We start from the raw sequence: 14,872 nt of genomic DNA, 5'->3' as shown, positions 1-14,872 counted from the left end.
TGTTCATTAAAGCTCAGATTAAAGTTGAAGGTTATTATGTCCAAAACAAAGAAAACTCAAGAAATAGATACATTATTGTGCAAAATATACCATTAACTGAACGTAAAATAAGCATCTCCATCCACTGTCATTTATCAAACTACGTGGGTTTTACTGGTGAATCTAAATTATTTATCACCCTTTATTGTAATATTATCCTCTGTATTTTGCATTTTTTCTATGAAAATCGTATATTTTTCTATATTTAATTCACTAATCAGGTAGATGTTCATAAAAGCTCAGATTAAAGTTGATTGTCGTATCAGAAACACAGAAAAATGAAGAAAACATGACTTTTTCAACAAATCTGAACATAAATCAAGTGTGTCCATCCATATATTCTTTATTATTGAATTGCTTTGCTTTCATTTTCCTGTTGATGTTCCTGTTGTTTATGTAAAGCCCATTGAATTACTGTAAATAAACTAACACTGGCTCATTTTATATGTATTTAAATAATGTGGTTGAACCCATAAAGACCCAGTGCTACTCTTGTGGCTGATCCAAAATATATTTTTTCTCTACATTTATCTTTTTTAAGTAATTTATCACCATTTATTATTATATCATCCTCTGTATTTTGCATTTTTTCAGTGTAAATCATGTATTTTCCGATATTTAATTTACTGATTATGTTGATGTTCATAAAAGCTTAGATTAAAGTTTAAGGTTATTAAACCAAAAACACAGAAAACTGAAGAAAAAGTGACTTTTTTAAGTAAAACTTATCATTAACTGAACATAAATCAAGTGTGTCCATCCACTGTCATTGATCTAATTCCATGGGTTTTACTGGTGAATCAATGTTATAGAAGATGACGGTGTTTCCATGGTAACTACGGAGCCTCTGAATGTCCAAATCTGATGACCATAAAAAGATGACAAACTGTATTTTACACCAATTATTTACATGTATTTATAGGATTAGTGGATCAGTAGGTATTAACCCTTTCATGCATGAATTGTGAGAACCTTAATCAAGATTTATTTTTTGAGTATTTTTATTCCTCCTTAGCCATGAAAAAAACAATCGATCAAGTTTTTTTTTTCTATGGAGTTACAAAAATTTCCATGCATTTAATTTTTGAAGTAAAGAAACATTTGTTTAAAACCCAATATCAGAAAGTGATTTGAAAACAATGAAATAAAAACATTTTTAATGCTGCTAATCTGATGTTTTCTCACATTTTAACATATTCTAATGCTAATAATTACTCACTTCATGGAGATAATATGCAAAAAAAACAAAAAACTTTTTGTCTAACACATAACAATTGATTTACAGTCAAACATGTTACTGCAGATCAGGTATATCAAGAACAGCACAGTTACAGTAATTGTATGAATGTCAGTGTATGGGATGGTGCTTAAGCATCACTGTGTTGGCTGATGTGGAACTAAAACAACAAAACCCATTAGTATACAAGAGAACGGCTGGAGAATACCTGTCCACTGTAGTGACCTATGCATGAAAGGGTTAAACAGTTTATATCAGTGAATGACTTTGGTCGCCGATGGATGTTTGGGTCTTTATGGGTTAACAGGTAGAGCCTTTTCCTGTAATGCATGAGCTACTGGAAGCACTAAATCTTCAGACAGTTCTAGACTTTGCTTAATTTTATATGCTTTGCTATTTTCACAGGAACAAGGCAACACATCACAAGTGCCAATCTGGGGGCTGTAACCAATGAAGATGGAAATGAGATAAGCTACTCACTCATCCGCCCACCGCGTTTGGGAAGACTCATCCTGGCCAATGACAGGAACCAGTATGAGGAAATTACCCGCTTCTCACAGTCACAGGTAATGACTTCTGGGATTGACTTATTGTCTTTTAGGAGACAATTAACTCATTTCTTTTCCTACATTTTTAATCTATAAAGACCCAGTGCTACTTTAGTGACAGTTCCCAAATGATTTTTTGCTCTGTATTTAACCCTGTAAAGCCTGAGCCATTAAATCATTGACAGAAAATTCCAGTTCTTTTAAACTGGAGCCTTTATTGGTCCTTCTGAACAACCAACATTTTTTTTTTTTTCAGATATCAATTTCCATTCATGAGTTTCAATTTTGTATCATATTTGATACATCGGGTCTCAATGTTCAAATATTATTTTTGAATAAACAAAAACATAATATAACACAAACATGTCGAACAAATTGGTAATTCCTTTTTCAAAATTGGCAAACATCTGCCTCCTTCCTCATTAATGACAATCTTGTAGTGTCACTGGAAAGGCCACTGGTGAATGAATTCCTCCCCCTGGTGGATTATCTGTGTATTGCATGTATCTAATTGTATACGTCAGGTTTTTCAAGAAAAAAAATATCACACTGATCGTGTAGAGCACAGGTGTCAAACATACGGCGCGCCAAAGGGTCCAGTCTGGCCCTTGGGAAGAATTTGTGAAATGCAAAAATTACACTAAGATATTAACAGTCCTTTTAGTTCAGGTTCCACATTCTGACCAATTCAATCTCAAGTGGGCAGGATTCAGTCAAATACTATCATAATAACATATAAATCCAAATTTTTCTCTTTGTAAATGTAAATATTTTCATGTATTTACACTAAAACAAAGTATAATTTGGAAAAATATGTGAATAACCTGAACAAATATGAACAACCTGAAATCTCTTAAGAAAAGTAAGTACAAATTTAACAATATTCTGCCGGTTACTAAATGTTTTGTGTATTTGTAGATCCACTTTGATCTGTAAGTTATAATGTACATGTGTAAATGATGAACTGAGGCAGAATATTGTTAAAATTACACTTATTTTTTCAGTTTGTTCATGTTATTCACATCTTTTGAAAGGACAATTTGTAGATGTAAACCTTTTTCATAATATTAATTTGCTTTTTTTGCTCTAAAACAGAGAAAAGTTTGGAGTTGACATTATTTATATATTATTATGTTATTATTTTCCTGGTTCAGCCCACTTCAGATCAAATTTAGCTCAATGTGGCCCCTGAACTAAAATGAGTTTGACACCCCTGATGGAGAGGGCTTCAAAAGCCATGTAGCAAATATGATACATTTGGCATTATAGGGTTAAGATTTCTTAAGTGATTTGTCACCATTTATTATGAAATAATCCACTGTATTTTATATTTTATATTTTATATTTCCAGTGAAAATCAGGTATGTTCCTACATTTAATCTGCTGATCATGTAAATGTTCATAAAAGCTCAGTTTAAACTTGAGGGTTTTTATACCAAAAAACACAGAAAACTGAAGAAAAAGTGACTTTTTCAGTTAAATCTATCATTAACTGAACATAGAAACAAGTGTCTACGACTGCTGTTATTTATCCAACTCCATGGGTTTTACTGCTGAATCAATGTTGTAGAAGATGACGGTGTTTCTACCTTCAATATGGAGCCTCTAATCATCCAAATGGGTCATATTTGATGGCCATGAAATGTTATAGACTTGGATAAAGTACAATAATAATAATAATGAGATTTTCCATTTTAACTGGAGTCTTGGCAAAGTGCCCTCAAAGTAAGAAAATAAATATTCCTCTCTAGACCTAGATCTAGATCTCATGGGTATAATGAAATGTCCTTGTGTATTTTTACAGCTTGTTTCTACATTTAAACATAAGTATTAAAGTGGTAAGAACTCCATTTTTTGCTGTAACGTGAATATTTATGTCTTTCCCTTTTCTTTAGATTGCTCTGTAACTTAACTAGTTATATTTTAGAATTTTAATTTTACTTGTCAGAGGATTCTGTTTTATTGAAATATGTTATATATTAACCCATAAAGACCCAGTGCCACTTTTGTGCCAGTTTCCAAATAAATTTTTCTCTCAATTTAACCTTTCTTAAGTTATTTATCACCCTTTGTTGTAATATTATCTTCTGTATTTTGCTTTTTTTTAAAAATGAAAATCAGGTATTTTTCTATATTTAATTCACTAATCATGTAGCTGTTCATAAAAGCTCAGATTAAAGTTGATTGTCATTATATCAGAAACAGAGAAAAATGAAGAAACGTGACTTTTTCAACAAAATCAAATTTATTATTATATCATCCTCTGTATTTTGCATTTTCTCAGTGTAAATCATATATTTTCCTATATTTAATTTACTGATTATGTAGATGTTCATAAAAGCTTGGATTAAAGTTGAGGGTTATTAAACCAAAAACACAGAAAACTGAAGAAAAAGGGACTTTTTTTTAGTAAAATCTATCATTAACTGAACATAAACCAAGTGTGTCCATCCACTGTCATTGATCCAACTCCGTGGGTTTTACTGATGAATTTTACTAGCCAGAGGATTCTGTTTTTATTGAAATTTGTCATATAGTAACCAATAAAGACTCATTGCTACTTTAGTGGCAGTTCCCAAATGAATTTTTCACTTTACTTTTCCTGTCTTAATTTATTTTTCACCATTTATTATAATATAATCATCTGTAATTTGCTTTTTTCATTGTAAATCAGGTATTTTTCCTTATATTTAATTTACTTAGAATGTAGATGCTCATGAAAACTCAAAATAAAGTCAAAGGTTATTATTTTACAATAGAGCAAACTGAAGAAAAAGTTACTTTTTCAGCAAGGATTGTTGAGCCGCATTATGTAATAAATTCCCATTATGTAATAAAAGTTCAAAATGTAATAAGAATGTCACGTCATCTTGTAATAAAGCCGCATTATGTAATAAACTGGCACATTTTGTAATAAACCTCCTCAATGTATTATGTAGTAAATTTTTTCGCATTATGTAGTAAGTTATTACAATTTGAGAAATTTATTACAAAATACACTTGACACATTTTTATTTTCAGGAAAATGTAATAACATGGTTCATTTCCAAGATCATAAGATACTGTATTAGACACAACTGACACGGCAATATAATAACAATGTGCTAAATTAATCTTTAAACTGTGTGGTTAAAGTTCTGATTACATTACCTGTAGCTCCTGTGACTAATTTCTTCTAAATTGCTCTGAAATTATATTAATTTGGATTGTTATTACATCATGAACCATTTTATTACTTTTTTTTTTTTTTTTTTTTTTAATAAAAATGTGTCAAGGGCATTTTGTAATAAATTTCTCAAATTGTGATAACTTACTACATAATGTGAAAAAATTTACTATATAATGCGTTGATGTAGTTTATTACAAAATGCGTCAGTTTATTACATAATGCGGCTTTATTACAAGATGACGTGACATTCTTATTACATTTTGAACTTTTATTACATAATGGGAATTTATCACATAATGCGGCTCAACAAGGATATCAATTACTAAACATAAAAACAAGCATCTACAACTTCTGTTATTTGTCCAACTCCATGGGTTTTACTGTTGAATCAATGTTGTAGAAGATGATGGAGTTTCAGTGGTAACTACGAAGCCTCTGAACGTCCAAATGGGTCATATCTGATGACCATGAAAAGATGACAAACTGTATTTTACACCAATTATTTACATGGATTGATAGGATTAGTGGATCAACAAGTATTGAGTAGGTTAGATCAGTAGATGATTTTGGTCGCCAGTGGCTGTTTGGGTCTTTACGGGTTAAAGAAACGAATAAAATCTCTAAAATTCTCCCCCATTAAATACACCTCAGACTCACTGTCTGTCTGCAGCAGTCGTCTTTGTCCTTTTTCAAGCATCTGCTCGTCTCCATCCCCGACATCTGACCACACTTGGATGAGCATGAGAGCGAATTCTTTCCCTTCAAACTGCTCCATTTTGAGTGTGACAGAGAATTTAACACTACTTTGAGCTGAAAACCCGATGTGATGAGTTGTGTGGCAGTGTCTGTACTATATGTGTGTGTCCTTGGGTGAATTTGCCTGAGCTTGTTTGTGTCTAAGAAAGAAGGAAAGCAAGAGAGAAATAGAGCAAGAAGAGTTGAAATTAGGACACAGTGACCTCAGAGAGCGAATACAGGCCGTCACATTCCAGTTCCCGAACTCGTATCCCAGTTCAGCCGAGCCAAACCACCGCAGAGCTTCCATTTCACTGCGGTGCTTAGACGTCAGAGGGAAAACAGCAATGAAATAATTTAGCAAACTGAAATGTATTTGTCTTTAAGACCGCTCAAGTAAAACTGGGTTATTAACGGCTGAAGCATAAATAAAGTGGAAAAGTTGTGTTAGTGGATGCAAATACAATATAAAACGTATAACATTTTAACCCATAAAGACCCAGTGCCACTTATATGTCAGTTCCTACATTAATTTTTCTCTTTATTTAACCTTTCTCAAGCAATTTTTCACTGTTATTACAATATTACCCTATGTATTTTCTGCTTTTTTTTGTTTTGTTTTGTTTTTTATGAAATGTGTTTTCCTATATTTAATTTACTGATCATGTATATCAGTAGTGCCCGACCTTTTTTGGCTCGTGACCCCATTTTAACATCACGAATTTCTGGTGACCCCAGACATTCAAAACTGAGATGTTTTTTGCTAAAATTAATTTGTTTTTGATCATGTAATAGTTTGCTATACTATGTTGCAAATAAACATTAATTTTAGACGACATTTAGTCTATATAATGTATATTATTATGGACGGAGGCAGAAAAGTCAGGTGTAGATTACTGCACAAAGTGAGAATTTGATTTTCCTTGGTCAGGATATGTACAGTCAGTCCAGCTTGGATTTACAAGGCTGACAATTAATACTGAACAAACAAGAACTCAAACTATGAATTATGAAAGAGCTGCAGCATCTGAAACTGACCACAATGAACATTTGAATGATAAACAGTACCACAGTGCTTCAGTTTCAGCTTCACAGTTTGGCATGTATTTTATATATTGTGACTGTCTCTCTCAACTCACCATATATTTTTTTATTAGTAAGTTTTTTTTTTTGTTTTGTTTTGTTTTGTTTTTTTTAATCAATTACTAGAAATTTCAGGTGACCCCATTTGAATTCCAGGTGACCCTAACCCCGAGGTTGAAAACCACTGCAATAAATGATAGTTTCAGTACACCTGACTGAAGGACATTTTAAAGTTCATATACACACAAAACTACAATGACAGAAGGTCCGTTTTGAATTCCAAATACCAGTTTCCCAAAATGTATGTGTGAAATATAATGAAAGCATGTTTAATCAGCATCATATATTTCTATATTTTTTCCATTATGTTGTACACCTTATATTTGGAGAATGGCATTTTGCTGCTTTTTAAAAATATATAGAAGTGACTAATAAGTCTATTTCTTTTTTTGAATTCTTTACTAATAGCTGTTTTTGACTAGGGCAACATGGTGGTGCAGTGGTTAGCACTTGTGCCTCACAGCAAGAAGGTCCTGTGTTCGATTCCAACACCAGTCGACGGGGGGTGGGACCTTTCTGTGGGGAGTTTGCATGTTCTCCCCGTGTCTGCGTGGGTTCTCTCCGGGTACTCCGGCTTCCTCCCACCATCCGAAGACATGCACTGATAGGTTGATTGGTTAATCTAAATTGCCCATAGGTGTGAATGTGAGAGTGATTGTTTGTCTCTATATGTTCAGCCCTGCGATGAACTGGCGACTTGTCACCAGTTGGTGTCACTTCACCCCTATGTAGCTGGGATAGGCTCCAAGTGACCCCCGTGACCCTAGTGAGGATAAAGCAGGTTCAGAAAATGAATGAATGAATGTTTTGACTAAATCTGTTAATTACAGAGACCCCATTTGAATTCCAGGTGACCCCACGTGGGGTCCCAACCCCAAGGTTGAAAAAAACTGATGTGGATGTTCATAACACCTCAAATTAAAGTTGGGGGTTATTATATCAAAACCATAGAAAACTGAAGAAAAAGTGACTTTTTCAGCAAAGATATCAGTAACAACATAAACCAAGTTTTTCTATCGACTGTCATTTACTGGTGAATTCATGTTGTAGACGATGACGGGGTTTCCACTGTAACCTGAATGTCCAAATGGGTCATATCTGACGACCATGAAAAGATGACAAACTGCATTTTACACCAATTATTTACATGTATTGATAGGATTAGTGGATCAATAAGTATTAAACAGTTTAGATCAGAAGATGACTTTGGTCGCCGGTGGATGTGTGGGTCTTTATGGGTTAAAAGAGTAGACAGTATATGTAATTTAACTTATCTGATTTCTGTTTAAAGACCCTGAAATGAGTTTGTGGAGTATTCATGTATTTATTTACAGTAACCTCCCAACAGTGTGAATATATGTTGAATTTGCCGTATCTTCTGGTTTTGCTTTTCCCCACAGCTGGAGTCTGGGGCGGTCTACTATGAGCACCAGTTACCTGAGGAGCCTTTCTGGGTCATGAGGGACTCCATAGAGCTCAATCTATCATCCCAACCAGCCCCAGATGTCCGTCACATCCTGCCCATCACCATCTCTTATTATGCCGCCCACAGCAACATCTCCTCACAGCTGTGGAAAAACAAAGGTAAATGATGTATTGATTGAGAAACTGACATGTTTGTGATTATCCATTTAACATGTAAATGAAATGACAACACTAGAAACAACTGTCAAAAAAAAACACCCACTCTGGCACTGATTTGCTGTAAAACTGTAATTACTGTGGAAATAAAATTGCTCAAATTCAGGCTTGAGAAGCTATGAAGCCTTACAATATGGAAGTATTACTTTCAGCTGCAGCTGCAGTTCAGTGAGGTGAGAGTCTGGTTTTATTTTTTATCCAACATTTGTTTATACAGTTATGTTTAAATTGCATTCACTCTCCTTCAGGGCCACCCCTGTTAACATCTAAATACCAAGAAATGTAATGTTGTTTGAACTGTTCATCTATAATGCAATTTATTATAACTCTAGAATATAGAAAAACAATAAAACATACTTGGATTATGAAACATTGCGGTTTGACTAGTGGTAAGAGGTAAGAGGAAAGACACATATTGTGGTTACATGTCACTAAAAAAATCCTTTTTTAACCCTTTCATGCATAGTGGTCCCTACAGTGGACAGTTATTCTACAGCTGTTCTCATATATTCATGGATCTAGTTGTTTTAGTTCCGTATCAGCCAACACAGTGGACACTTATGCATCATCTCATACACTGCCATTCATACCGTTACTGTAACTACGCTGTTCTTGATAAACCTGATCTAGAGTAACATGTTTAAGTGTAAATCAAGTGCTTATTATTGTTGTAAGTCTGTAATTAACAGGTTTGTTTTTTTTAAAGTTGTCATTTTTTTTTACATGTACAAATGATAAATTACTACTCAAAAATCACCAAATTCACCCAAAAATTACCCTAAAACTGCCTAAAAATTACTCAAGAACCACCTAAAAATCACCCAAAAATGACCCTAAAACCACCTAAAAATTATTCAAAAAACACCAAAAAACACCCAAAAACCAGCTAAAAATCACCAAAAATCATGCAAAAAAAACACCTAAAAATCACCCAAAAATGACCCAAAAACCACCTAAAAACCACCAAAAATCACACAAAAAACACCTAAAAATCACCCAAAACTTACCCAAAAACCACATAAAAACCACCTAAAAATCACACAAAAATGACCCCAAAACCACCTAAAAATTACCCAAAAACCACCTAAAAACCACCCAAAAATTACCCAAAAACCACATAAAAACCACCCAAAAATTAGTCAAAAACCACCTTTTTTTTTTTGCATATTATCTCCATGAAATGAGTAATGACTGGTATTAGCATGTTAAAAATGTGAGAAAACTTCAGATTAGTAGCATTAAAAATGTCTGCTAAAAGTTCATACTGTCTTCCACATATAATTTTTGTAGATAATTCATTTATCAGACAAACGACTAAAGCAAGTAAACCAACAACTACCCCTGTCAGACAAATGAATTACCTATAATACGCATTAAAAATGTTTTTATTTCATAGTTTTCACACAATATATCAGTAAATACATGTTTCTTTGCTTCAAAAATTAAACGCATGGTGTCCAACTGAGTGGACATTTTTGCAACTCCACGAAAAATAGGTTCATAAAAAAATGTTCTTTATTCATGTTTTTTTCATACCTAAAGAGGAATAAAAACACTCAGGAAAAAAATCTGGATTAAGGTTCTCATAATTCAGGCATGAAAGGGTTAATTGAATTTCTGTGACTGTTTGCTGTGAATTGTGCATTAGTCATTATAATTATCATCGAATCCTTTGACCAGTCAACCCTCAAACTGTCATTGATAGACATTAGTGAAAAAGCATCAGTTTTTCATAGAGTTACAGAATGAAACTCTCCTCATGCAGTGTGTTTCATCATCGCCAGAACTGTCTAAAGTCGTACAGGGATTTATCACCCTTCTAAAACAACAAGCACCCCGCTCCATCTGTCCTTCCATATGAGCCAACTGTCTAAATGCACATTGCTGTATAATTAAACAGCACCAGGAGATAGAACTGTAAGTCAACACTGACATTTCCAATTTCTGCTTGTGTTTATTCTTTTTGTTTAGGTCTAGAAATTGTTCAGGGCCAAAGGAAGGCCATCGACGGTTCCATACTTGATGCCTCTAATCTTCTGGCCAGCCTCCCTGAGTCTAAACGGAGCGGAGCAGATGTAGTTTTTGAGATGAAACGTTTCCCCGACCATGGGCGTATCACCCTTGGGGGTCAGGATCTGCCTCGTGATGCTCCATACTTCATGCATGAAGATGTAACTAATGGAGTGGTGGAGTATCTTCATGATGACTCAGGGGCTTCTTTTGATAGCTTTGCCTTCAGGGCCCGTCTGAAGTCTCCAGGTCAAGGTAGTTCGTCTCCCGCTGAGTCGGTCGTCCTGGAGGAGATCTTTAACATCTCCATTAAAAGGCGGGGCTCTGACCCCCCTGAACTGGTCACTTCAGATATGCTCCTGGAGGTTCTTCAAGGCTCCATGACTATTTTGACCCAGAAACATCTTAACACTCAAGACGAGGACAGTCCCCCCGATGAGGTGCACTTCACGGTGACCAAAGCCCCCGGTAATGGACGGCTTGTTGACACCCTCACAATGGACCCAATCTCTGATTTTACACAAGACATGGTCAACCGTGGACAGGTGGGTTTTTATAGTGACGGCAGCCTCACAGATGGCTTTTTTGAGTTCACCGTGTCAGATGGGGAACACCAAACAGAGCCATACACACTCCACATCGGTGTCCTTGCTCGCACCCTGTTCCTCGACAAGGCCCCTGAGATCAAGGTGAAACAAGGGGATGATGAGACCTTAGTGACAGAAGAGATGTTGAAGGCTACGACCGGTGGCCCTGTTAAAGAAGATGTCCTTTACAAGATCACAAGTGTTCCGAAGTACGCTGCCGTCATGGTAGACCGCCAACCCACATCGGCCTTTACCCAGGAACAGATCCGACAAGGTCGAGTCAGTGTTCGTTTTGTCAAGTCGACTTCACCTCGAGACAGCGTTGCATTTGTCGCTCGCAGCCGAGCCGCTAACGTCTCATCTGTCCTCAACATCACAGTCCAGCCTCTGGCCAACATTGCTCAGGATCCTGTCGTACCCCAGGGAGCTCTTGTCCAGCTTGACAGGAAGCTCCTGGATGCAACCCCCCTGGCAAACAAGACCAGGAGCTCACCCACCTTCACTGTGATCCAGCAGCCACGAGGGGCTCGCTTTGTGAGATCTGGAGGTCGTGGAGCAGGTCAGACAGTAGATTCATTCAGCCAGCAGGACCTTGATGAGGGTCGCGTAGCTATGGAAATCCTGAATACCCCCTCTGGATCAAAAGGTGGCGTCGCTCAGGATGAGGCTCGATTCCTGCTTAAAGCTCATGGGGTTCCTCCTGCAGAATGCGTACTTTCCTTCCAGACCGCCCCCTATAATGCTTCCGGCATCTACCCTGTCACTCTTTTGAGGGTTCCTTCAGAGAGCAATGACCTCCCTGGTGTTGGAGGGTCACCTCGCGCCACCCCAGCAAGCCCCCGGTGGAGGGGCAACATGGACTGGCCCCATGGAGAGGCCCCCACCACGGCCTCCTCTGACACCGGGTCCCACAGAAAACCTGTCGTCTCCCGGCGCAGCAACATCTGGTCCATCCTGATCCCCATCCTTGTGATCCTCCTCCTGTTGCTCCTGGCAGCGGTCTTGGCTTACTACCTGATCCGTAAAAACAAGACAGGCAAGCACAACGTCCAAACAGCAGCGTCCAAGCCCAAAAATGGAGAAGTGGCCAGCGCAGAAACCTTTCGGAAAACTGACCCGGCCAATAACATTCCAATGTCAAACATGGACTCCAAAGACGCAGACCCAGAGTTGTTGCAGCACTGTCGGACAACGAACCCGGCCTTGAAAAAGAACCAGTACTGGGTCTGAGATACTATGACACAAAGCGAGGTGAACCCTCGTATGTTTGGAACACGGCCTCCTCAAACCATTCCTCTCAGTATTGAAGACCTCTTGCCACAGCCGTTTAGATGATAATGATTTTTGATGCTATTGGTTATTTACTTATCTCAACATAACTGTGGACAAATTCTCAGGCGACAAAACACTGAATACCTATTGGCAAAGAAAGAGGCAGTTTTTTATCTCAGAGGCTCATGTCTATTTATTTTAGTTTTATCATTCCTTTTCGTCGAAGGGCACAAATGAAGACATAAACATGCTTTGTGTTTGCAAAAAAAAAAAAAAGTATTTTCTGTGTGCTCTGTCATTGTATTCCATATGATATTATAGACCAATATTATTCGATTGAGTGGATAGGTAATTTAAAGGTTTTGTAATAGTTTTGAGTTTAGTTTTTGGCGCGTCAGGAAAGTTGATAAGCCTGTACATAGATGATGAGGTAAATATATGCTGTATTAAGAAGATGATAAACTGCCTCTTTGTGTTTTCTGATTACTTTGTTTTTGTTTTTTTTAATGTTTTTCATTGTATTTTGTCTCTCAGGGCTAAATTCAGTTTCATTTCATCACACGAAAACATTTCAGTAGTTTGAGTTTTGTGTGGTAAACAGACGGTTAAAGGAATTAAAATGAAAAACGATGAATTTAGCTCAGAATAATGTCATCAACTTCAATATGTTATTACTCCTCCTTGCTTCCATAGTGCTCGTAAATATTCACTGGACTGGCACAGCACTGACCGCATAAAGACACAGTACGCAATTTGTAGACCACAGTCAGGACGTTATTCACTCGTATTGGTCTTTAACACATCCTTACTGGCTGACAGGCAGGGATTAGGTCATCTTTACGCAGGATGTTTCCAGTTTTTTAAGTCTACAATTAAGTCTTCATTTAACCAGTTTGTTTTGGGGGTGAATAAGATGCTGTACTGGTTACAGGTTCCATCATTTTAAATGGAGTTACTTTCAATATTATGCACTCCATACATAAGCTGACAATACAAACAGTCATGTATTGAAACCATGACATTTTTCTTTTACTCTTTACACTTGTTTTATGTTTTTGTTTTTTTTTGTTATTTTGTTTGTTTTTTCACTTAAACCCATTACAGATAAGTAATTCTGTTGAATGTTGAATGAAGCCGAGTAGAAAGTAATACAGAAAATGATCTCAAATCATTAATTTGCTGTAAATTTTCAGGATACTGTAGAACAGGGGTGTCAAACTCATTTTAGTTCAGGGGCCACATTCACCCAAATTTGATCTCAAGTGGGCCCAACCAGTAAAATTGTAAGTGTAAAAAAAGAAAAATTCTATTATGATCAGGTTTACATCTACAAAGTTTCCTTAAAAATCTGAATAACATGAACAACTTGAATTGTCTTAAGAAAAACAAGTGGAGTTTTAACAATATTATGCCTCGGTTTATCAGTTTATCATTTACACATGTGCGTTACAATCGCACAAAACATTTAGTAACAGGCAGAATATTGAAAAAATCGCATTTACTTTTCTTAAGACATTTCCGTTTGTTCATTTTTGTTCAGGTTATTCATGTTTTTTGTACAAGTATAGTTTGGCAATGTAAACATTTTCATGTAGTTTTACTTTTTTTCACCTAAAAAACAAAGAGAGAATTTGGGGTTGTCATTACACTGGGTTACAAAAAAATATTTTTTGCAAGTTGTCTAGGTTTTTTCAACTGAATTAGGACCATTTTGCACCGCTAAATCCAAAAATGACATCTGTTTTTCTCAATCAGGTCAGGTTTTTTTGCTAATTTGATTTTGAAAAATTTGATCTTCTCACAAAATTGATTACATTTTTGTGACTTTATCAGTTGATTTTTTTATATAGTTCTCACCCAAAATAGGTTTTAAGAGAAAAAAAATCATTTTCACAAGCACACTTGATGAAACTTGTGACTTGATTCCTGTTAGGTACAATGATGTATTCACCGCAGATGTAGCAGAATACGTCAGGCTTATTTTTGCAAGATCTTCTAGTCGAAGCCATTTCATTGACCTGTAATATTAAAAAAAAACATTAATCATAAATTGGCAAAAGTAAAATCTTCAGAACTCGTTTATTGCAAGAAATATGAAAGAATTTTGTATCGTATGATGTGAAAATGCCCATAAATGTAAGCAAAAATGTTAAAAAGTCAATATGTAGCATAGTTCAGAAAGTTGACCTGATTGAGCAAAATTAATGTGATTTTTGGATTCAGCACACCAAAATTATCCTAAATCAGCTCAAAAAACTTCAACAATAAATTTGTTGTTGACCAGTGTTATTTATAGGTTATAATGATAATATTTTACAGGTTCTGACCCACTTGAAATCTAATTGGACTGTATGTGTCTGTATGTGGAACCTGAATTAAAATGATTTTGACACCATTGATTGTTAATATCGTCAGTGTAATTTTTGCATTTCATAAATTCATCCCGCGGGCCGGATTGGACCCTTTGGCGGGCCGGATTTGGCCCCCGGGC

The 14,872-nt window shown here is 35.9% G+C and overlaps 1 protein-coding gene across 1 annotated transcript in view; it reads left to right on the top strand.

Moving 5' to 3' along the window:
* cspg4 (chondroitin sulfate proteoglycan 4) overlaps nt 1–12,715 on the top strand; it is a 61,388-nt gene extending 48,673 nt beyond the window's left edge. The window contains 3 exon segments of the mRNA XM_030135616.1: nt 1,682–1,842; nt 8,272–8,455; nt 10,484–12,715. Coding sequence (XP_029991476.1) covers nt 1,682–1,842; nt 8,272–8,455; nt 10,484–12,339 — 2,201 coding nt within the window. The 3' untranslated portion in view covers nt 12,340–12,715.
* The last annotated feature ends 2,157 nt before the right edge of the window (nt 12,716–14,872 follow it).

This window comes from Sphaeramia orbicularis, chromosome 6, assembly GCF_902148855.1.
Source record: "Sphaeramia orbicularis chromosome 6, fSphaOr1.1, whole genome shotgun sequence".
Taxonomy (NCBI): domain Eukaryota; kingdom Metazoa; phylum Chordata; class Actinopteri; order Kurtiformes; family Apogonidae; genus Sphaeramia; species Sphaeramia orbicularis.
This window is presented reverse-complemented; position numbering and strand designations above follow the sequence as displayed.